This window comes from Ylistrum balloti, unplaced genomic scaffold, assembly GCF_031769215.1.
Source record: "Ylistrum balloti isolate Yb309-2 unplaced genomic scaffold, AGI_CSIRO_Ybal_v1 Utg369762, whole genome shotgun sequence".
NCBI lineage: Eukaryota > Metazoa > Mollusca > Bivalvia > Pectinida > Pectinidae > Ylistrum > Ylistrum balloti.
The window spans coordinates 680,917-706,959 of NW_026781960.1; the positions used below are offsets into that span (position 1 = coordinate 680,917).

A 26,043-nucleotide genomic window follows, 5' to 3' on the forward strand; every position below is an offset into this window, starting at 1 on the left:
TTGAATCATAAGTAATAGGATATTTATGTGTATGACCTGTGGGTTTTTTCTTTCCCTTGACAGGTATATTCACGCTTTGAGTAGGGCAATATTTCCTATTTGTAAAAGAATTATTCACAGATGAACGAAAATAGTAAATTGATCATCATAGGATTATATGATGGGTATTCGGGATGGTTGTTTATGTTTTCATTTCCTATAGTTGCGTCCCACTGATCAATATAATACACTTTTCCTTGTAAATCTTTAAATTCCTCGTACAATATCTGTTTATAAAGCATTCCAAGGTAATCTATCGGTCCCAAAAACATGAAATATGTGAAAGCATGGGGACCTTTGATGAGAACACTTGAATTAGGGGAACGTTTCAAAAGCCGAATTATAGCCTGTTTAGCACTCCGGAGAAGTTCCCTGTAATTTTGCGGGTTTGTTCTTGCCACGTGACTAAACCAATGTAACACAAGAATAACGCTTTTATTTCCTGGCAAATCGTCTATTCTAGAGGCAGCAGATCGCAGATTGTTCTTGTTTTGTTCATAGCTGAAGAACGGAATTCCGTGAGGGGCCCAATACAATCCAAGTGATTTAATTCTGTTTCCAGCCTCGGAAAATTTTTGCCATGCTTTATCCGTCACTTCCTTTTTACCAACTAAGATGGTTAACTTCAGTAGCACTGCTATACGTTGAAACCAATTTCTTATAGTAGAGTCTCCTATCATTAGTAATGGGCGATCCTTCAAGCACTTAGCATATGATTCTCTTTTCCATGGCATCAAAGTCTTGCATAGCAACGATCGCCATTTACCATTATAAAAGTACCCGGCCGGGGTGCTGATCTGCCACGTGACTTCACTCTTAATATCACTGCATGAAACCATTGGTTCTTGCCAAGCACCAGAATCTGAGGAGAGAAAGCGAAGGCAATTCATAACATAATTCTAAGTCTATATCAACATATTATCTATATCAACTTACTAAAACATATCTTATTGCCCCGCTCCCTTTCCTATGAGAAGTGTGAGATCCGATGCCATCAAATTCATAATTTTGAAAAAATCAGTTTTGGACTCTTCCATCCATGAAAAGAATTCTGCTAGATATAGATGTAAAGAAGATTTAAAAAAAATTGAAGTCAATTTGACCCCTTTGGGCCCTGGCCATCATGTATTCTTAAAATTTATTTTTCTTACATAATCTTTAGTATACTTTATAAGGAATAATGTGAGATTATGCATTCCCCAATTTCAGTAAAGCATCTATAATTCTAGGATAGTTTGGAATGTTTCCAATAGAAATCAAACAAATTACATCAAAGAGAAAAAAAAACAATACCAAATATGCTAACCCTACACCAAATATGCTAACCCTACATAAAATATACTAACCATACATAAAATATACCAACCCTACACCAAAACATACTAACCCTACACCAAATATACTAACCCTATATAAAATATACTAACCCTACACCAAATATACTAACCCTACACCAAATATACTAACCCTATATAAAATATACTAACCCTACACCAAATATACTAACCCTACACCAAATATACTAACCCTACATAAAATATACTAACCCTACACCAAATATACTAACCCTACACCAAATATACTAACCCTACATAAAATATACTAACCCTACACCAAATATAGTAACCCTACATAAAATATACTAACCCTACATAAAATATACATAAAATATACTAACCATATATATAATATACTAACCCTACACCAAATATACTAACCCTACATAAAATATACTAACCCTACATAAAATATACTAACCCTACATAAAATATACTAACCCTACATAAAATATACTAACCCTACATAAAATATATACCCTACATAAAATATACTAACCCTACATAAAATATCCTAACCCTACATAAAATATACTAACCCTACATAAAATATACTAACCCTACACCAAATATACTAACCATACATAAAATATACTAACCATACATAAAATATACTAACCCTACACCAAATATACTAACCCTACACCAAATATACTAACCCTACATAAAATATACTAACCATACATAAAATATACTAACCCTACACCAAATATACTAACCCTACACCAAATATACTAACCCTACATAAAATATATACCCTACACCAAATATACTAACCCTACATAAAATATACTAACCCTACACCAAATATACTAACCCTACACCAAATATACTAACCCTACATAAAATATACTAACCATACATAAAATATACTAACCCTACACCAAATATACTAACCTACACCAAATATACTAACCCTACACCAAATATACTAACCCTACACCAAATATACTAACCCTACACCAAATATACTAACCCTACACCAAATATACTAACCCTACACCAAATATACTAACCCTACACCAAATATACTAACCCTACACCAAATATACTAACCCTACACCAAATATACTAACCCTACATAAAATATACTAACCATATATAAAATATACTAACCCTACACCAAATATACTAACCCTACACCAAATATACTAACCCTACACCAAAATATACCCTAACCCTAACCCTACATAAAATATACTAACCCTACACCAAAATATACTAACCCATAAAATATACTAACCATATATAAAATATACTAACCCTACACCAAATATACTAACCCTACACCAAAACATGCTAACCCTACACCAAATATACTAACCCTATATAAAATATACTAACCCTACACCTAATATACTAACCCTATATAAAATATACTAACCATATATAAAATATACTAACCCTACATAAAATATACTAACCATACATAAAATATACTAACCCTACACCAAATATACTAACCCTACACCAAAATATATACATAAAATATACTAACCATATATAAAATATACTAACCCTACATAAAATATACTAACCCTACATAAAATATACTAACCCTACATAAAATATACTAAGCCTACATAAAATATACTAACCATACATAAAATATACTAACCCTACATAAAATATACTAACCCTACACCAAATATACTAACCTACACCAAATATACTAACCCTACACCAAATATACTAACCCTACACCAAATATACTAACCCTACACCAAATATACTAACCCTACACCAAATATACTAACCCTACACCAAATATACTAACCCTACACCAAATATACTAACCCTACATAAAATATATAACCATATATAAAATATACTAACCCTACACCAAATATACTAACCCTACACCAAATATACTAACCCTACACCAAATATGCTAACCCTACATAAAATATACTAACCATATATAAAATATACTAACCCTACACCAAATATACTAACCCTACACCAAATATACTAACCCTACACCAAATATACTAACCCTACACCAAATATGCTAACCCTACATAAAATATACTAACCCTACACCAAATATACTAACCCTACACCAAATATACTAACCCTACATAAAATATACTAACCATATATAAAATATACTAACCCTACACCAAATATACTAACCCTACACCAAATATACTAACCCTACATAAAATATACTAACCATACATAAAATATACTAACCCTACACCAAATATAGTAACCCTACATAAAATATACTAACCATATATAAAATATACTAACCCTACATAAAATATACTAACCATACATAAAATATACTAACCCTACACCAAATATACTAACCCTACACCAAATATACTAACCCTACATAAAATATACTAACCCTACACCAAATATGCTAACCCTACATAAAATATACTAACCCTACATAAAATATACTAACCCTACATAAAATATACTAACCATATATAAAATATACTAACCCTACATAAAATATACTAACCCTACACCAAATATACTAACCTACACCAAATATACTAACCCTACACCAAATATACTAACCCTACACCAAATATACTAACCCTACACCAAATATACTAACCCTACACCAAATATACTAACCCTACACCAAATATACTAACCCTACACCAAATATACTAACCCTACACCAAATATACTAACCCTACATAAAATATACTAACCATATATAAAATATACTAACCCTACACCAAATATACTAACCCTACACCAAATATACTAACCCTACACCAAATATACTAACCCTACACCAAATATGCTAACCCTACATAAAATATACTAACCCTACACCAAATATACTAACCCTACACCAAATATACTAACCCTACAACAAATATACTAACCCTAAAACAAATATACTAACCCTACACCAAATATACTAACCCTACACCAAATATACTAACCCTACATAAAATATACTAACCATACATAAAATATACTAACCCTACACCAAATATAGTAACCCTACATAAAATATACTAACCATATATAAAATATACTAACCCTACATAAAATATACTAACCATACATAAAATATACTAACCCTACACCAAATATACTAACCCTACACCAAATATACTAACCCTACATAAAATATACTAACCATATATAAAATATACTAACCCTACATAAAATATACTAACCCTACATAAAATATACTAACCCTACATAAAATATACTAACCATATATAAAATATACTAACCCTACATAAAATATACTAACCATATATAAAATATACTAACCCTATATCAAATATACTAACCCTACATAAAATATACTAACCCTATATAAAATATACTAACCCTATATAAAACATACTAACCCTACATAAAATATACTAACCCTACATAAAATATATAACCATATATAAAATATACTAACCCTACATAAAATATACTAACCATATATAAAATATACTAACCATATATAAAATATACTAACCCTACACCAAATATACTAACCCTACATAAAATATATACCCTACACCAAATATGCTACCCTACATAAAATATACTAACCCTACATAAAATATACTAACCCTACATAAAATATACTAACCATATATAAAATATACTAACCCTATATCAAATATACTAACCCTACACCTAATATACTAACCCTATATAAAATATACTAACCCTATATAAAACATACTAACCCTACATAACACATTCTGACTCTATATAACATATTCTGACTCTATATAGAATATGGTTTTGAAGGTTTTATGCAATCACTCTGACATACTTACGTGTGTAACAAGAGGTCACATACATATAATTTACATGATACATGGCGTATGATAATAAGTACAAAATTACAACTTTTCTGTAAATAATGATGTTTCACTTTTGCACAATTACATAGGAAAAGAGCACAACCGAGTACAGAGATAAACTCAATAATTTGAATCTACAAATTTTGTGAACATTTTTACATTAATCAAACAAACATTTATTTTAATTTGACTTGAAAAAGTGAAATAAAAGTTTGGTATATATTTCTCTCTTAGACAATTTACTGGTTCATTTGGCATTTAGATAAATAATGAAAGTCATTTCCAATGTCGGAATTATTCAAAGTACAGGTTGTCTCGTGACGAGGAATACCTAATCAGCTTCCTGTTTCTACAGGTAAATGTATTCTTTTAAAGAACGAAACTTACACATAATTTTTTTTATCTTTAGTATTCAGCTTAATTTCTGTATGCATTGATCATTCAGTCTATTTTCACCAGTGTCTTAATTTCATTTTTAGAAAAGGGACATGTAGTACCAGACATAATTCAGATCAGTTTGAAAAAAATTAGCATTTGTGAGCCATTTAAATGACATGGTTCCAATTTCTCGCAAAGTATACATTAACTTTGCTAGATCAGTAAGATACCACCATATCGGACAAGTTAATACAAGAGGAATACATGTAGTTTAAACAAACAGAACAAAACAAGAGCAAAACAATGATTTACCGCTAAAACTGATAAAGAAGATACAATAAAAAAGTATATAAATTTTGGATGTATATTACAAATATTTGTGTAAAACAAAAAAATCTTTAAAAAGATGTTTATTTTCACGGTCTTAGATAAATACATATAATACATGTTTAATTGCTTTATTATTTAATATTACGATACTTTCCCTAAGACAAATTTTCGCTTATTATTTTCTCTCATGTACTTGATCAACCGGTATCCCTGACTGCATAATAGTCCTATTGCACGTTTCCGGTAACTCTTAGGTCATAGGTAAACTGGATATAAAACACCACATCCGGATTCTTCAGCAATGGCGATCGTTTGTGTTATGCTTAGTGTAAGTGACTTGAATTGACCAAAAAATGACGTCCAGTATTGTAAACGAATTGATCTGATACTGAAGCAAATGTTTCTTATTTTCGCTCATGGAGTTTCATTGATTTTTTTTATGAAAAAAAACCCCCATTTTCTTCGAAAGATTTGCACAATAACATTTGACCCCGACGTTTAACTGCCAAGTGCTAGGCCTTTACGATATCAAAAGCATAGAAGTTTTTCTAGATGATTTCATTACCTCAATCATCGATTGTAGCCAGGAAAAAAAACGAGTATGTATGTGTATTCTGGTCCCCAATCGACAATTAAGGTACAATTCAAATCATCTAGGCAAGTTGTTTGAAGCACAGGGATTTGTTAAAAACTTAAATTACGGGACACAACCACACGTACATCGCCACCGGCAAAAAATGAAAAGGTAAAGTAAGTGCTGAAAAACTTCATTTTGAAAATTTGCGATACTGGCAGAAATCTCACATACTGACTAGCTTCCTCCTTTGTGTATGTTAACGTGTGGCTGGCCGTACGTTTTGTTAAAAATGCAAGCGCCTGTGGTTGGAGTTACCATTTAGGGTCAGAGTACCCAAATTGGAACACTTTCGATAAATCCGGTATAACACTTCTAATTTCATAATACAAATAAATGTAATGTTTACTCAATTAAATTTGAAGTAATTTTATGCATTTTGAGTAAATTTCATCTGCCTACTCACTGCCATTGCTCATAAACTCGAGTGAAATGGAAAAAAGAATTACAAAAAATAGAAATGTGAAACATGGAAAAAAGAATTTAGGAGCATTGTCAAAACATTTCAACATGAAGATTTTTTTTTTTCAAATATCTAAATTACTTTCATAAACTGCTGTTTATAATGAAGTGTTTAAAACTGCACATTCTAGTCTGGTTGTTTTGTGGTCTATCACATATTATCTTGTGGTGGTGGAGCATTGTCAAAACATTTCAACATGAAGATTTTTTTTTTCCCACACAAATATCAAGAGTGATTGATATCAATTAATTGTTGAAAAATAAATAGTTTATATCATAAACATAACTATCAAGAAAATGAAACAAAAGCAGAAAGTATGTATCCATGAAATAATGAAAGTGAAAATTTAAATTTGGTACAATTATTTTTAAACGTGCCTATTAGAATGTCAATATGAGCTAGTCTGGCATATAGATCAAGTTCTAAAAATATTTTGGTTTTTTATAACATTTATACATTTTTATGATATTAATAGCTCCATGTGCTAGCAAATTATTATTTAGTGATGGATCCAGAATATCCAGATACAGTAATTTGCTTTGATCAAAAGTAAACCCCTAACACTAATTAAATTTGATCAAGTTTATTGCAACAAGATAGTAACTCTAAAACCAATACATACAATACATGAAATAAAACACTAATAAACCATATAATAATACAGTACATACACATCTACTTACTTACATGTACAATAAAACGTAGTTATTTTCTGCTACAGGTCTTTTTTTATATCATTAATTTTTAAAATTTTCACACCCGGGTTGAATAAGGGAAATATGATGTTTAAATTTGGTCAGTTTTCTGCAGTGTTGTTGACAGTTTTGACGTGTTATTTATTGTAAATACAACTGCCGACATTTTGTTTCTGCATTGAAATTGAAAGATTTATACCAGCTATCATGTCAGCAAGAATCTGCTGTGTTTTTGGCTGCACCAACGGTGTCCCAGAACTGAAGAAATTGAAATCCAAAATGTTGTGTATTTGAACCACTACTGTTTCTTTTTCCTTTTCCAACCTTCCTAAAGGACAGCCATGCGAGAAATATATGGATAAAGAATGTTAACAGAGGTGGGATGGATGGTGCTATTTCCTGGACCATGGTGTAAAATATGTGTAAATTATGAAGAACAATATAAAAATATGTGACACAAAAGTTTCAGTGAAAAAAGTAAAAAAAAAAACAATGGATAAACATACAAATGTAAACGTAAAATCCGCAGGCTGCCATGTTTATCGCGACGGAATGTTTATATCCAGTTGACCTTTGACATGCATATATAGTGACCTAAAACAAGATGGCGGACGTGTGTGTGCAATAGGACTATTAAGGGATTTTTGTTTTCATTGTGATCGTGATTTCAGATTTTTCTCCAGTACAGGTCGTCATAGGAAAAATATTGGAATACTTACTACTTAGGACAGTTACTCTTGATACTCTTTTCTTGAAATACTTGTATTTCCTGAAGTGAAAAAAATCATGGATTGCCTATTACCGCTGCAGTTATATTGAGGGAAAACTGCTCCTTTGCGGAACGTTTTATTCGAAACGGGTTTTTTTTTCATATTTTTGTTTTAGAAGTTTTGATAATGCATTTTCAAAATTGGTACTGAAAAAAATGGTTGAAGAGCAGCCATTTTTTATTTTGACAGGGAAGTTTTGTAATCGCTATTTCCTAATAAGCGCCAGATGTAAATCAAAGTAGACAAGAGAAAAGAAGACAAAAGAAATGGAAATGGAATTCTAGAAACTATGATAATGCAACATATCAACATCCGTCCTTTTGTCGTTTTTATGGAATTATCAGAACCAGTTAAACACTTGAAATGTGATATTTGAATAAACTTAATGGTTATCAACGTAAAGTCAATTTTAATTACCATAAACTTATGTTTTAAAAGTAATATTCACTTACGAAAATAATGACTTGTGTTTTTCGCTGCATGGGTACTGAGGTGCTCGTTCATATACAATCCAATCTTCACAGCTCATAGTGAAAGGTTTTCCACAGAAAAAAGACATATTGTAAATCTGGGCCGTAAAGTTACAGTATTCTGTCACGTGAGGAATATTTGGTAAAACGCTACATAAAGTTGTCTCCGTCCTATTACCTTTCCGAAATCCTGCTTTAAGGAACATAATTAAACCATATTTATGCACAATATTCATGAAAATTCCAACGTGTTCCTTTGTATTTGCGATAGAAAACATCACTTCTGGTTTTCCAGCCCACATAGCTTTAACAACCCCTGTGTATGATCCGTCACCATGGTCAGTCACATGACCGGAAACCGATGCCTTAACTGAAGGTTCTCGAAGCCACACCCGGAGTATATCACCTCCCATTTTAGACCTCTCTCCTCTGCCGTTGTACAACACAATATCGACTATTATGTCATCTCCAATGCTGACGTTGCTGCTTCTGACGGTTATTACTGAATTTGAAATGTTTACTAACGAATGGAAGTCCTTGTAATCTTTGAATTCCATATACGTGTTAATTCCATACAACGTATACACCGACATATTCACTTTTGGAATAAATTTTATTATGGAAGTTACATCCGAATCGCTTAGATTAGAAGCTTGTATTGGTATGGCCGAGGGCACATCAGACTTATATATTTCTTTTATGTCCGGGAGCACTGCTGGGTCGAACCTGTAAAATACATACATAAATCTTATATAGAAGGGATAACAGATATTCCTCAAGAAGATGATACTCCCGGACACAATTAACTGCTGTCATACATGTACAGAAATATTACAGGTATAACATGATGTTTCATTGTGTAGCCAGGTGATAGAATACATCATTTTAAATCATCGCGCGTAAAGCAAGTATGAAAGAATGTATGTATGTGCACGTCGAGCACGGACTTCACGTCCTCTGTCCAGTCACCGCCAACTCCCACCAAGAGCCACCACACTCGCACAGCATCACTCAGACAGTCAACACGTAGGCTAACCTGTCAAATCTGAAGCGAGAGCACCAAAGCCGGCGTCCCTGGTAAGCTTAATTAATATAAGTCACATTAATATATTGTAATCTTCAAACTATAAATACATTCCTCATAAGTTACCGCAGTGTGCAAGGTGTGTGAGTGAATGTGTATTTATAATTGTATTTTTAATTTTAGGTCTTCTTCAGACAATTAAATCATTTTCCAACCAAAGAAGGGGTTTTGGTAGTCTATCCACCCACGGTTACAATTTGGCGCCCAACGTGTATTTGCGAGGAAGACCAGGGTCTACCCTCTTGGTTCCCTGACAGTGACAGGACGGGGTTCCCGTCAAGTCCGTTCCGGCGATTAGACGTACCGGAAAATACCGGAAGTGATGGTCCCCATGCATATGGCCGAAGCGTATACGTATTAGGACACACGAGGCAGAGGAGCAGAGCGCTGGATACTGTTTCGATAAGTATAATGTGATCAATAACTTGTCAGTGACAAATGCAGGATTTCGAAATGATGGACGGCATCGATGATTCGATTTGATGTGTGTTACTGACGAGGGGTACCACTGATCTGTTGTAGTGTTGCAGTGACATTAGTGCCTACCTTGTGCTATCGGAATCCGTGATGTACATTTGGATAACGATTAACACTTTCAAAACTTCGTTTAAATATGTATTTTCAATATCATATAATTAATTCATATGATCATTGGTAATTAGACTGTGATATTGTATTGTAATATTTAATTTTGAAAGTCAGTTCAGTGGATACTTTAAATCAATTATTGTGCTTAATATGATGACTGTGATAACTGTTTAGTGTGAATGCGAGTGTCAGAATGTGTTAGTTTTATTATCTTTGTATACTTTGTGATATCTTTATCTTGCCAGGGACAAAAGGATCATTGATCTTCCTATCCTGTCATCTCATCATCACCACTTGATCTATTTAATTGCATCACCATCGTCATAATCATCTCTACCAGCGTCATCACCTGTTTGTTGAATCCAACATTGTCACTTCATTACCCCCCCCCCCCCCCTTTGCACTTTTCCTTCCTGATCCCATAGCACAGAATGAAATGAAAGGTAAGGTAAATCATTTTCATTGATCTGTTATTCATTGTCATGAGATTGCACCTGGCTGCTTATTCCTGATAGTTTTAATAGTTATTTATGAAATAGTGTGTTTATCCTTTCATTGTTGTGAATACGTGCCATTCTATAAATGAGTTTGAGTAAATTAAATAAATTTCTCAATAAACCTGTCAATGCACCAGAGAGTTTGAAAAGCAAACCTGTTCTAGTTACCAGCAGTAAGGGTTTCTCTCTGTGTAGAAATTTAGATCTTATTACCAAATTCGGTTATGCTATTGATGTGAACTGCTGGCCTGGAGCTACTTTTGTTCAAACTTGGAATTGGTTAAAGCGAAATCTGGCCCGAAAAGTAGACCAGTATGATATTGTCACTTTATACATATGGATAGGTACATGTGACCTAACAATAAAAAAAGGCAAGTTCATATCTCTCGCACATGAGACAGATAGCCAATGTGAGGACTATATTCACACACAAATAGACCGTATTGTGAATTTTGTTAAAGATTATCCATCAGTTAAACTTATCTTTTTGGAAATACCTCCATATTCCATTGTCATCTGGAATTCTACCAAAGGTCATAGTAACCCAGATAGTTTTAAGGAGCAGGATCGGCTTCTTGAGAGTAGAATAGCCTTACTAAATAACTATATTCAAGAGGTTGATGCACGGTCTGGTACAAGGTCATTAAATTTCACAGCAGATCTTTTGAAATACCATAGAGCAGGCAGGAAGCCTGTAGTTAACTTTAATCTCTTTAAAGATGGTATCCACCCTGATAGAATTTTAGCTCGGGTGTGGATGAAGAGATTCATGACTAAAATTTTTCATGATTGTTGTTAACCTTTTTCTGTGTATTTATATATATAGTTAGATATTATATTCAGTGCTGTAAGTTGTATTTGTAACTATGGAAACTGAATGGGCATCTGAGGATGCTGATCTTCAAGGTCAAGTGCAGGACACCCAAGCAGAGTTTACAAATGCTGCTACAGGGGGCCCTGGGGATAAAAAAGTAGATCCTATCGATATTAAGGAGGAAGGTAAAGTTACATTTAATATGTCTGATGAAGCGATGGTTCAATACCTTATGTCTAAGGGAAAGTATACAATTACCCCTAAAGGTTCTGATCCACTGCTCATTCCCCCACTGGGAAGGAACAGAACTGGTTCCTTATCATTTTTGAGTAGTACCAGGAATGATAGCCAATCTTCATTTACTCCTAGACATTTACAAAATGTTCCTAAAATTCCACCTTTCTCAGGTGATGATCCCCCACTAAAGGGGGATGTATCTTACATTGAATGGCGATTTGAAATTCGCAGTCTGGACCATGATCCTGATATCTCACAGAGTCTCCTGATACAGGCTATCAGGCGTTCATTGCGAGGCACAGCCCGTCGAATGTTAGTTACTCTGGGTGAGGGATCAACTGTTTCACAAATATTGGCCAAGTTGGACTCCTTGTTTGGAGACACCTCAACTCATGGTATGGTCATGCAGGAGTTTTTCAACTCTAAACAAAGACCAGATGAGTGTGTTGTTAACTTTGGCTGTCGACTTGAATCATTGTTACAAACAGCCATTGATAATGGATCTTTGCATAGGTCGGCAAAGAATGACCTCCTCAGACACAAGTTTTGGACTTCTCTCCATTCGGATAGGTTAAAAAGCCAAACCCGACATAAGTACGACTCTATTACCAGTTATGATCAACTTTTAAGGGAGATCAGAACTGTAGAAAAGGAGATCAGTATAACAAAACAGGTGGACATACCTGCTACAGGGTCAGCCACGGGAGAGGGTCATAAGAAAAAGGGTAAAGTCAGTAGTCAAGCTGTTAGTTGTGAAGTTGAACAGCAGCATGTGTCAAGCATAGCTGATTTACATAGGGAGTTTGAAAAGAAGCTAAAGGATGTCGAAGATAAACTGTCCACTAAATTTGACACCAAACTAGACAATATCCTTTCCAAACTTGGTGATCTAGGTCAAAGTAAGTCTGCTCAAGGTCAGAACCAAAATCAAGGTCAAAGGTCAAATAGAGGTCGAGGTAATCGGGGATATCGATACAACAACAAACAAAAGGGCAAAGGCAATACAAATAATGGATCAAAGGACAACCCAAACAAGTAGGGGTCTCTGCTAGTGGCCGAGTGGAGACCATCAATCAAACTAAAGGTCAAGGTCACAGTGATATTTTGGATAGGCTTATTGGAGTGTCCAATGAGGATGTAGTTTTTATTGAAGGTCATCGAGTTAAATGCTTGATAGATAGTGGATCCATGATAACAACGATTTCCAAAACTTGGTATGAACAATTGCCTAATAAGCCAGAGCTGAATGATATTACAACTCTAGTGGATATTACAGTAGCAAATGGTTCCAAGCTACAATACTTGGGTTATGTTGAAGTGGAGTTGTGTATACCTTTCTTGACGGACAAAGCGTTTAGCATTTTAGCGTTAGTTGTACCCGATACTGACTATAACAAGAACTGCCCTGTACTGTTAGGTACCAATGCAATTCGCCTAGCGAGGAACTGTACTTCTGAAGGTGTAAATATACCAGATTCATGGCAAACAGCTATTGACAGTATTACCTGTTCATACACAGTAAAATCATTTAACAGGAAGACTGTTAAACTGGCTCCTTATGAGTCAATAGTTGTTAATGGTATGGTTCGTGGTCTTGACCCCGGCGTAGAAAATATGGTGACAGAAAACTTTGAAAATTCTAACCTGAAGTTCACAGTCTGCCCCAGAGTGGTTAAGGTTAAACAAAGTGTGTCAAATATTAAGTTACCTATTAAAATTTGCAATATTACTGCAAAATCATTAACTATCAACCCCAGATCTACAATCTGTATCGCTAATGAGGTGAAAGTGGTTGATAATTTGGCATCTGATTTACAAGTTAAGTCACCAGAGTCTTTACCTGAAGAATTAGGTCTCAATATTGACACACAAAATCTTACTGAGGCACAACTGTTGAGGGTTCGTCAAGTCTTGGGGAACTGGAAGCATGCTTTTTCCACCAGTGCTTTTGACATCGGTTGTACGAACTTAGTTAAACATAAAATAGACCTCATAGATGAAAGGCCATTTAAGCAGCCTTACCGGAAGATTCCACCGGGCATGTATGAGGAAGTCCGCCAGCATCTACGTGATATGCAGGACGCCGGTGTCATACGAGAGAGCAATAGCCCATTCTCAAGTAATGTGGTTCTTGTCCGCAAAAAAGACGGTAGTCTTAGATTTTGTATTGATTACCGTTTGCTGAACTCTCGTACCAGAAGAGATGCATATATGCTGCCTCGGTTCGACGATACAGTCGATACCTTATGTGGTTCAAGGTACTTCTCAAAACTAGACCTACGTTCTGGTTATTGGCAAGTCGAGGTAGACGAATCCGACATAGAAAAAACCGCCTTCTCGGTAGGTAACCTTGGTTTTTGGGAAACCAACCGGATGGGTTTTGGCCTCACCAATGCACCAGCTACTTTCCAGCGTTTAATGGAAAAGTGCATGGGTGACATGCATCTCAGAGAATGTCTCATTTTCCTTGATGATATTCTCATATTCTCAAAGACATTTGACGAGCACCTGGTCAGGTTAGAATCTGTCTTCGCCAGACTCGTGCAGCATGGCCTGAAATTAAAACCCTCCAAGTGTGAGCTATTCAAGTCATCAGTCACATATCTCGGACATGTAGTTTCAGAGGATGGCATAGCAACAGATCCTGAAAAGGTATCTGCTGTAAAGGATTGGCCAGAACCAAAGAACGTAAAGGAGTTACGTCAGTTTCTAGGCTTTAGTGGCTACTACAGGCGTTTTATAAAAGATTATGCCAAAATAGTACAGCCTCTTAACCAGTTATTAAAGGGCCATGACTTGAAGAAAAAGACTAAGTCTGTCAAGCCTCGGCAATCAAAGTCAAAGCCAAAAGCTAAAGCCCACTGGGTTTGGGGCACACCTCAACAAGAAGCTTTTGATTTGGTTAAAGAGAAACTGATTCATCCTCCTGTTCTTTCCTATGCAGACTTCTCCAAAGATTTTGTCCTACACACTGATGCTTGTACCTTAGGTTTAGGTGCAGTATTGTATCAAGTGCAGGATGGGACGGAGAAGGTTATTGCATATGCCAGTCGTGGTTTAAGAGCCAGTGAACGGAATTATCCGGCACATAAGTTAGAATTTCTTGCATTGAAATGGGCAGTTACAGAAAAACTTCATGATTATCTCTATGGTAACCATTTTGAAGTTGTAACAGATAACAACCCCCTAACATATGTGCTGGGTAAGGCCAAGCTTGATGCTACCTCTCAGAGGTGGGTAGCAGCTTTAGCCAGTTACAACTTTACTCTGAATTACCGAGCTGGGAGAAACAATGCCGATGCAGATGGTCTCTCCAGAATGTCTCAAATTCAACCCGATGCTGTTCAGGCTATATGTCATTCAGCGGTCTCTGTGGTTCCACTAGTGAGTAGTGTGTCGGATGCTGTTGTGGCTGATGTGGCCAGTCAGTCTACGGCAGACCTCGATACACTTTGCACAGTTGACTGGGAAAAAGAACAAAGGGTTGACCCAGACGTTGCTAGAGTTTCAGACCTTGTTAGAACCGGTTTTCATCCCAGGGGGAAACCATTACACAATGAATCCCCATATGTGCAGAAACTCCTTAGAGCTTGGAGCAGGTTATGTTTGCGCCAAGGAGTTCTCTATAGAACCGCTTCTCTCGACGGTCAGAAAGTGTATCAGCTGGTCCTCCCAAAACATTACCATTCCCTAGCACTTAAGGGTGTCCATGATGATGTTGGACACCAGGGAAGGGAGAAAACCCTGTGGTTGGCACGGCAACGCTTTTACTGGCCCGGCCTTGAGAAGGACGTAAACATGAAAGTTGAGACTTGTGGTCGCTGTGTTAGACGTAAAACACCTGTGAAACCAGTCGCTGAGCTCGTCCCAATAGAAACTTCTAGACCACTTCAAATACTTTGTATTGACTTTTTAAGCCTAGAGAAATCTTCAAGTGGGTACGAAAACATCCTGGTGATAACTGATCACTTTACCAGATATGCTCAGGCGGTGCCCTGCAGAAACCAGACAGCACATACAACAGCTAAGGCTTTGTACGAAAAGTTCATAGCCTATTACAGCTTCCCTGAGCAGCTTCACAGTGATCAGGGTCGTAACTTTGAAAGTAAAGTTATTAAGGAACTCTGTAAAATTGCAGGTGTTCGAAAGACCCGAACAACCCCATATCACCCACAGGCAAACGGCTCAGCAGAAAGGTTCAATAGAACACTCCTAGGGATGCTTGCAACTCTTGAGGAGCACAAGAAACCTGACTGGACCTCATACATAGCACCACTTGTCCAGGCCTATAATGCAACAAAGAGTGATGCCACTGGATATGCACCTCACTATCTAATGTTCGGATGGCATCCTCGATTGTCTGTAGATGCGTTCCTCGGAATTAACCCAGATCAACAGGGAGCAGTTGACCAAGCCTCCTATGTAGGTAAGCTACGTGGTCGTATGGAGTTTGCGTACGAGACAGCTCGTAAAACCGCCTCCAAAAAAACTGCTCAGAACAAGGACCGTTATGACAGGTCGGTTCGGGAGTCAAAATTAGAGGTTGGTGACCGTGTTTTAGTTAGAAAAACCGGTCTGAAAGGAAAAAACAAATTGGCGGATAGGTGGGAACAGGAACCCTATTTGGTCATCGGTATACCAAATAGTGATATTCCAGTTTATAAGGTTGCTCTTGAGTCCAAGAAGGGAACCAAACGAACCCTTCATAGGAACATGCTGCTTCCATTTAACTCCATTCCAGTGGATGTTTCCCCCAAGGAAGATAACCGCAAGGTTGTACATTCCAAAAAGCCATTTCCTTCTGAACAAAAAGGTTCAGAACCAACTTCCTCATCTCAGGATTCTGACTCTTTCTCAGACTCAGATTCTGTGCTCCTGCCTGTATATAAGAGGCGCTCTACTAGACAGATGAGAAACTGTGAGCCCGACAGAAATGACACCACTGTGCCTACAACTTTATCAGTTGTTGACTCGGGTACATCAGGTGAGCAAACTCGGCAACATTCTGTGCTGGAAATACCTCACGATTCTGTACATGAATCGGAGATTGATCCTGCCCCACTAGATGAGAATGTGTCAGAAAATCTTAGTACAGAGATCCAACCTGTGCTAAGAAGATCTACTCGGCCGTCCAAACCACCTGAACGCTGGGGCTATCCGGTTTTCTCACTGCACGCAGCTGATGTAGAGTCTGGTGAAATTTTTGTGTAAGGAACGATCAACCGAATGTGACACTCATGTTTTAATATACATTGTTTTTAATAACCCATTATTTTTTATTTCACTGGCAATGTTCCACAGTAAGTAAGCTGTATTTTAATATCATATGGTGTTTCAACCCCATTTCATTAATGATCTGTGATCCTTTCATGTAATTAACTATGTGGTACTTACCATGTTGTCTGGTATGGGGCTCCCAAACCGTCAGCATCGGTATGTTGTATTACATATGTTATTGTACATATCAGCTGTTATTGCATGTAAATGTGATAACTATTTCGCAAATTGTTAGATTCCTATCTAATATAGAGTGTATTTTGTGATTAAACATGCTCAACAGAACTCTTTCCTTTTCATAGACAATAACCAGTAGTAATAGGGTTGTCCAAGGGAGATAACTGTTCATCTGATTATACTTGAGCATATTTTTAGTTCCTTCTGCAAAGATGGTCCTGAATAAACTCCTGTGCTTTGTTCTAGTTGTTTTGGTGCATTCGGTTTCTAATTATTACACATTATTTAACCGTGGATCTTCAACTATAGGAACACTATTGTTTCTAGAGCAATAGTCTTAACCTATAACCTTGAATAAAAAGTTTATTAATTCTTGGTTTGGTAGAAAGTTGAGAAATGCCAGGAGACATTTCATAAAGCGGGGGAGTATGTAGCCAGGTGATAGAATACATCATTTTAAATCATCGCGCGTAAAGCAAGTATGAAAGAATGTATGTATGTGCACGTCGAGCACGGACTTCACGTCCTCTGTCCAGTCACCGCCAACTCCCACCAAGAGCCACCACACTCGCACAGCATCACTCAGACAGTCAACACGTAGGCTAACCTGTCAAATCTGAAGCGAGAGCACCAAAGCCGGCGTCCCTGGTAAGCTTAATTAATATAAGTCACATTAATATATTGTAATCTTCAAACTATAAATACATTCCTCATAAGTTACCGCAGTGTGCAAGGTGTGTGAGTGAATGTGTATTTATAATTGTATTTTTAATTTTAGGTCTTCTTCAGACAATTAAATCATTTTCCAACCAAAGAAGGGGTTTTGGTAGTCTATCCACCCACGGTTATAATTGTTTATTTTATCAATATATATTGTACGCCAATAATGAGAATAATAAGCCGAATTCAAATCTTGGTGTGTCATTGTTCTTCACAGTGCATGGTGTAGGCTTGTTAGTTAGAGACCCGTACACGCGTGATGTTTATCATCGAAACGATATGCTACGGTACGCTGCACCTTTTATAATCTCGGGGCCGCTCAGTTTCGTGGGAAGACCTAACTTGATGCGGTATTTAATTCGTTGTTTTTATATATTGCTTAAGTCTGATTATTGAAGATCAATATTAACTCAGATTTACTGATTTCATAATTAATTTGAAATTATAGAAGTTTAAGTACGAAAATGTTTTTAAACACTGTTGGATAAAACAAAAAATAAAATAATTAAAGTATAGAGCATATAAGAAACTATGATATAAATAGAACATGTACATAATATATACAATTAACCGAGTCATATGGCTGACATACGAAGGAATTAAAAATATCGGTAAATCAATAGAAATGACAACAATTTTTTTTTAAATACCTACCGCGGTAGGAAACAGGTTATCCATATTATGACTATTAGTGCACCACAGAAAAGTATCCTTCGAAAGTACACAGATTCGGTCACAGACATGTTAACTGTTATTACCTTCAGCTTGGTAACGCTCAATAGCGGGGCCGTCTCGAAACATTTTTGGGCCACCTATGTTAAATTTTGTGCATGTATTTATAAATGACTATATTTCTTTTACCTGTGTATTTACATGTATGCATGTTCCCATACATGACGTATTAACTGTGTGCACACTTGTGGAAGTTATTTCTTAAATTAATACCACAGCAGTATTTTCGCGATATTTACGGGAAGACTTTTGTAAATCTAGCAAGGATAAATCATAGAAATAGAAGTCGTGTCGTTATGTATTAATATTGTTCGCAGTTATGAGATCTCGGGATTCCGACGGATAAACCGACGGTAGAATGTCAGCACGTGAAAACCGACACGCGTCTGTTGGTCTTTTCCGACCGGATTCAGTTTGACAGTAGCTGTCAGCTAGTACAGGTGTGTGTTGTATGTGTGCTGTGTTTGGACTATCCGCCGGGTAACTTGATGAATTTCTAGTCCCGATGCGGTCTGTCTTTTGTCCTATGAAATGTTGGGGGTGGTGTTACTGATAGAAATACATTATTTAAGGTCTTTTGAGAAGTTTTGCCTTAATTATTTACTATTTTGACCGTTTTGGGACTATTCGTTCTTATTGGGATGGACGGGTGGTATTTTTAACACTGGTTAATTTCTAATTCCCGGTCAGTGGTTACCTTATCAAGTGCTTGACAGGAGTATGTTGATCTATTTTGTACTGGGCCTAGTAGTGAGAGAGATATGTTTGAGAATTAAGTATTATGATAAAATATTTGAATTTAACTAAAAAACGCCTTTGTACTGAAAGTGCATTTTTGTTAGCAATAATAACAAGTATGTTTAAGAGAGAAGGAATAAGAAGCCTGGATTACATGAATTTTGTTTTATTTTTTCATTTTATCAAAGAATGTAAATGTCTTTTCTGGAAGTGTGTAGAGACTAGACCTAGAGTGGATGTGCATTTTCCTAACTTGCATTTTTAAATATTTTGTCTATTTTTAATGTAAACTTCAAGCCTTCTCATTAATGTGTTAATTTTCTGCGTGGAAAGCTAACATAATGATATTAGCTAACGATCCAATAATGTTGTCCTTCTTACTTGTAAAGTATGGAGTTGTAGAAATTAACTATTTAAGTCTGAAAGATTGTGTGAGTCTGATAGAATTATTAATGTAAATTATTTCTTTGCATATGGAAAGCGTTGCCTAATTCAGTATTGAAATTTATTACAATCTTTCGGTTTTTTTTACAACTGAGCTACATATCTAGATTATTTATCATTTATTTATCGGGTTTAGCTCTACATATATTGTGACAGCCTACACGCTACCATGTTGTACAGATCTGAGATTGGGTCCAGATCACTATGGTGTCACAATATTCTGCATTCTCTTTAATAAAGAATCATTTCTATTTGGAATTATATCAACACATACCAGTTCAGTTGATTGTGAAATCTTAATTCTAATTAAACATTATATTCATCGAACTAGATATTTCAACAAAGCTTTACATCTTGATGCTCTTGTTAATGTTATTAAGGATCATGTTCATGTTGGATATCCCCTCCTCCAAATCTTGACATGTGACTTTTTTTTAGATCTGAGAGGAAATGAATTATATGCGTGTGTCCTTCTTCCGTCATATAACTGTGGTTTTAAAAGGATAAAACAATTATTTGAAATGACATAAAAGGAGCGAATGCACCTGGAGAGTAAATAAGTTAATTTTCAAATTAAGAAAAGACTCTAGCTTTAACTAGCTTTTAGTTGTCAAAATGTATCAAATTAAAACTTTCCCAACATGGCCACTAAATTCTGTCAGCTGCATCCCCACACGACAAAATATAGATGGTAATGAAAGAAAGGCTATGGTATTTTAGATGACCGATTTATCTTTATGTACTATATTTGTACATAAAATAAGTTTTTAAACATAATTTCGGGATTCCGAGCTGGAATGAGCTAACGTTACTGTCATGACACTGTGCTGTTGACTCACGTGGTGAAGTAGGCGGGGTCGCTACACCGACCAGAGGGTGACACGTGGTGAAGTAGGCGGGGTCGCTACACCGACCAGAGGGTGACACGTGGTGAAGTAGGCGGGGTCGCTACACCGACCAGAGGGTGACACGTGGCGAAGTAGGCGGGGTCGCTACACCGACCAGAGGGTGACACGTGGTAAAGTAGGCGGGGTCGCTACACGGACCAGAGGGTGACACGTGTTGAAGTAGGCGGGGTCGCTACACCGACCAGAGGGTGACACGTGGTGAAGTAGGCGGTTTCGTTACACCGACCAGATGGTGACACGTGGTGAAGTAGGCGGGGTCGCTACACCGACCAGAGGGTAACACATGGTGAAGTAGGCGGGGTCGATACACTGACCAGAGGGTGACACGTGGTGAAGTAGGCAGGGCCGCTACACTGACCAGAGGGTGACACGTGGTGAAGTAGGCGGGGTTGCTACACTGACCAGAGGGTGACACGTGGGAAATGTGTGGTTGACGGGGTTCAACGTCGATATACATTAATACTAGTAGTATCTTGTTTTATTTGAGATCATTGTATAAGTTTATTGACACAAGAGAAATGTTTAAAAAATGGACTTCACCATTCTGTGTTGGTGATTGAAATTTGCAATACAGAAAAAATATCTTGTTATATAGCGTTTATATTCATGTTCTGTGGGGCGACACTAATACTACCTAGCTAATTACTAGACCTAGTCACACCAGCTTAGCTACAGTCACACACATTTATGTATAACAGCTAAATATATGTATTTCCTCGCGGAATGGTTTGTTAAAGGCTTCCCAGTTTCTGCTTTGTCTTTGATGCCTACGTTAAAGCATAATCTGAATAATCAGCTTGCATGCATTTTAGAATTACCACAAGAAGGCAAATTGTGTAACTGTATACAGATCACGACACAAATTATTTGAGACTTCTCTATACACACTAACACTACAGTAATCTGATTTTTCTGTCATTGTATGCAGAAATACCGACAGTTTGTCAGATTTTTGTGTTTGTATTGAATGTAGTATGGATTCTTTGTCATTATAAGATGATGTTTTTCACTGATAGACGACAACAATAAGAAAGCGCTTGTGAAGTAGTTCCAAAATGAGAAAATTTGACACCGCGTACTTTAAGCACTTTACAGCATTAACAGAAATTGTGTATATGTGCAATTGTACACACACATGAGAATGTTTGTATATATCTCTGTGCTTATATGTAAACACTTTTCAAATTTATATGAATACAAGTATATTTTGTATGAGGAAGGTCGTTGAGAGTAAAAATATTGTATCTTATTCATAGATTACTTAATACATGTATATAATTCATACCTGCCTGAACATCGTCTCCTCAACTGTATATAGGTACAAATACATGAACAAATAATCAATATCAGCTTACCTTACCTTATCCAATTTCGTTTCAACTCACAATAGTATCGTAATCTCTCATTTTCTTTGATGTTCTCACGGAATCACTTTGTACCACATCGTTCTGTCATGACTGGTACTACAAGCTAATGAAACGATTGATTCCATGTGATATACAACATTATACAATAAAGAATTAGCAGTGTAGACTTGTAGTAGTTATCTCTGTAGCTTGTAAAAGAAAGAACACTTTTGATTGGTTGTTTGAAAGAAGGCATTTCATTAGATGGGTAGTCGTATAATTAGAGGTTCCACCAGACGAAAAGCTCTAACAGTCTGTCGGATGGGACTTTAAATGGTGCCCCGTGTAAGGACCGTCCAGCCTTGCACGCAAAAGACCCTCCTGTGGTTTTCGTAACAAGAGAAGGCGCGTATCGCCGCCCAGGAGCCCTAATATCTCCATATACACACCCTTCGACAACTATTTTACATATTCGGACGGACTTCAAAATTAATCCAAAATTAGGTATAAAAATAAATAACGCGCACAACCTGGAGCCCAGACAAAAGAAGACGAGACCCACCACCAACCCGAAGACCAGGACCCAGACATCATAGTACAACGACCAGGAACACCTTTAGATCGGGAGTCGTAAAAATTTCAAAAATCACTGACACCAGACGACTCCCACCCCCAGAGGGGAGCACCCACTCGCGTCGCCCGAAAATCGACATGCGTCGATTGAAACAACGCTCGTAACCGGGAGTTGTTATGGAGACGATAAACCCACCAACAACAACGACGACGACGAAAAGCTCTCTCTCGGATGCTGACAGACGAACGTAAAGGATCTCTAGCTGAAAATAAAAGGTAACAGTGACCAAGCTGAAAAAGTTTGGGCCTAGCTGAATAAGTTAGGGCTCCACTGTAATCCTTTAAAATCGGAACCAATAATTCTTACACGTCTTAAACAAATGTACAAAGTCACGGGAGATCACAGTACAGGGTGATGTGTAGTTGATCAGGTACAGTGACAGGGTACCGAGGCACAGGTTTTGCTGAGACACAGTGTATAGCTGACTTGGTCCAAGTGGTTGAGGCAAAAGGTGACGCAGTCAATGCACGTGTGTCGCGGTGAAGGCTGACGTGGTCAAAGTGTGTCACGGTCAAGTTTGTACAGTCACGGGTGTTGCGGTAAAAGGTTAATTATTTACTACCGACACAGGGTGGCGGGTATATATGTGATATAGTGTTTAGTTGGTATTGAGACTCTATACATGTTAGTGTTAAGGTGTAATAAATGTTAGTTATCTACCGGGTGTAGTTTAGAGTATAGTTATTGAATTCGTATAGTTTATATCATTATTTGAGTCAGGTAGACAGGCCAGTATTTTGTATATATATTGTGGGCATTTTACTATTTGTTAAACAGTTACTGGGTTCAAGATAGAACTTGGTAACGAACTGACAGTGCGCATCCGTTACACTACTATCATTATTGTACATATGTTTTATTATGTTAACCACTGTATGACTGTCTGCCTGTGTCTACATGTCGATATGCCGATTATCTCATTGCTTCACGTGACTTTGATTATCCGGCTTATTGCCTTTTTTACATGTATTTTTTCATTTTTGTATGCTCACGTCAAGGCTTATTTTGTTCTTTTCTTCTCATTTACGCAGATAAACAAAACCTTTTGCTGGTTTGCACAATGTCTACTATGTATGAAACCGTTTCGCTATTTTGTAAACTTATGTCTCGGTTTATTTGATAATGGGTAATTCTTACATGTGTCACAGAATAATGATCGGTATCTTCTATTCAAAGGTCTACGGTAAATGCGTTATGTAATCATTTCTATTTTTATCATTAAATCTCAGGTTAATTTTAAGCAAGTTCGACTGTGGTCGTCTTTATCTTTCTTGGTCAATCTATAGTTTAAATAAATTAATGCTCTCCTGTTTTCAAAATTTTGAATTTTCAGTAATCTTGTTGCTATTGTAACCTGGGTTAAATATATTCGGGTCGTAGGGTCACCAGTGCACATAGGGATATATGTACTGTGAGCGTGTGATTGGACGCATGTTACCCTTTCACCCTTTCCCGCCACCTAAGTGACGCTACCAGTATAGGCTTCACTCTTACGTTGCCTATGCTGGTGGACGGACGCGATCTGATATTTCTGGACCCCCAGCACAGACCCTGGTAAGTACACAGCTGAATTCTTACCTCGATTTTATCTGATCAGTGGTGCGAGATCTTGTGTGCAAGAACGAGTATGAACTGTATGGAAGTGATCGTAAGAAGTCTTTTATTTATATTATAGGTATTTCTCCTCGGACCAATAAATTTCGAAACATACACCAAGAGTCTTTCATCTGTTGGCCGGTGTTACAAATGGCGCCCACGTAGGGACTATAAGAAGACCAGGGTGCTGGATCGACATACTTGATTCCCTTTAAGGTCCCAGCCTCGGGAGACTGACAGCGTTCCGTTCTTGTAGCTTTGTTCGGCATACAGATAGCGCGCCAGCCATCCACTTCCGGTAATGGGGATTTTGTTGTTTACAAATAACGACGAGCACTTCTAGACAGCTGTTACAGCTACTTTCTGCTCACGGTGGGATCGTCAAAGTGTTGTTGCCTGGCAGGACCATGTAAATTCTGTTCCTGACTTTTCTGACTCAGGTTTTGTGTAACAAATGATTTGTTTGACCTCGGACCGGTGTCAGCCTGATCAGCTGATCGGATATATAACTGTCAGATGAATGTGACTGACGAACCTGATCCATTCACGAACGTTTGATTATAATTTTTTCTGGAATTGTTAAATTGTTTCATAGACTTTAATTATCTTGGACTCATTGAATTATTTCATAGACTTTGATAATCCTTATACATATCATTGTGATACATGTATATTATAACTGTACCGTGTTATTTCTATATCCTTAATTGGTTGTCAGAGCTGTGCTAGTTGCAAAGTGATGTGTCTATATAATTCCCTATAAAGTTGTGATATTTTGATTTTGTTGTATAATACTCATGTTGCACTTTTTATACTGCAGGTAACCTAACATTACCAGGGATCATCACTACCTATAGAGACATACCCTGCACCTGACTAATGGCATGTATAAGTATCACAGCTATTTCCAGTCACACCCCAGTAATGTGAGTACGTATTTGTTAGAAAAGGAAAGAATGGTTTTTGTTTTATATTGAATATTGTGCCTTGCCGGTGGCCTTATGACCTGAATCTCAGTTATATTTTATATTTGTTGTGGGTTTTGATAGATTGATTGTAATTTTCCTTAGTTTATATACTGCCTTTGCCCTATGAGTTTTTCAAAGTTGCAAAAGTTTCTCGATAAACCTTTTTCTGATATTCCGTCATCCTTGAGGAAACATCCTGTTTTTTTTTCTAGTAGCAAAGGTTTTTCTTTAAAGAGGAATGTGGATATCATTCGTGATTTTGGGTTTGACATTACATTTGATTGTAGAGCTGGTAGAAGATTAGATACTTCCTTACAAGAACTGACCAAACTTTTGGACAAACTTGGTGGTTTGGGAAAACCTGCTGTTTTGTACA

At 36.6% G+C, this 26,043-nt stretch overlaps 1 protein-coding gene across 1 annotated transcript; it reads right to left on the minus strand.

Annotated features, from left to right (window-relative positions):
* Positions 1-110: 110 nt before the first annotated feature.
* LOC132543706 (NXPE family member 3-like) lies at positions 111-19,044 on the minus strand. Its single transcript, XM_060207225.1, has 5 exons — positions 18,956-19,044; positions 16,767-16,928; positions 8,890-9,633; positions 8,387-8,436; positions 111-901 (listed from the first exon to the last, which is right to left on the minus strand). Exons 1-5 carry the CDS (start codon positions 19,042-19,044, stop codon positions 111-113), a joined length of 1,836 nt encoding a protein of 611 aa, XP_060063208.1.
* Positions 19,045-26,043: the final 6,999 nt, after the last annotated feature.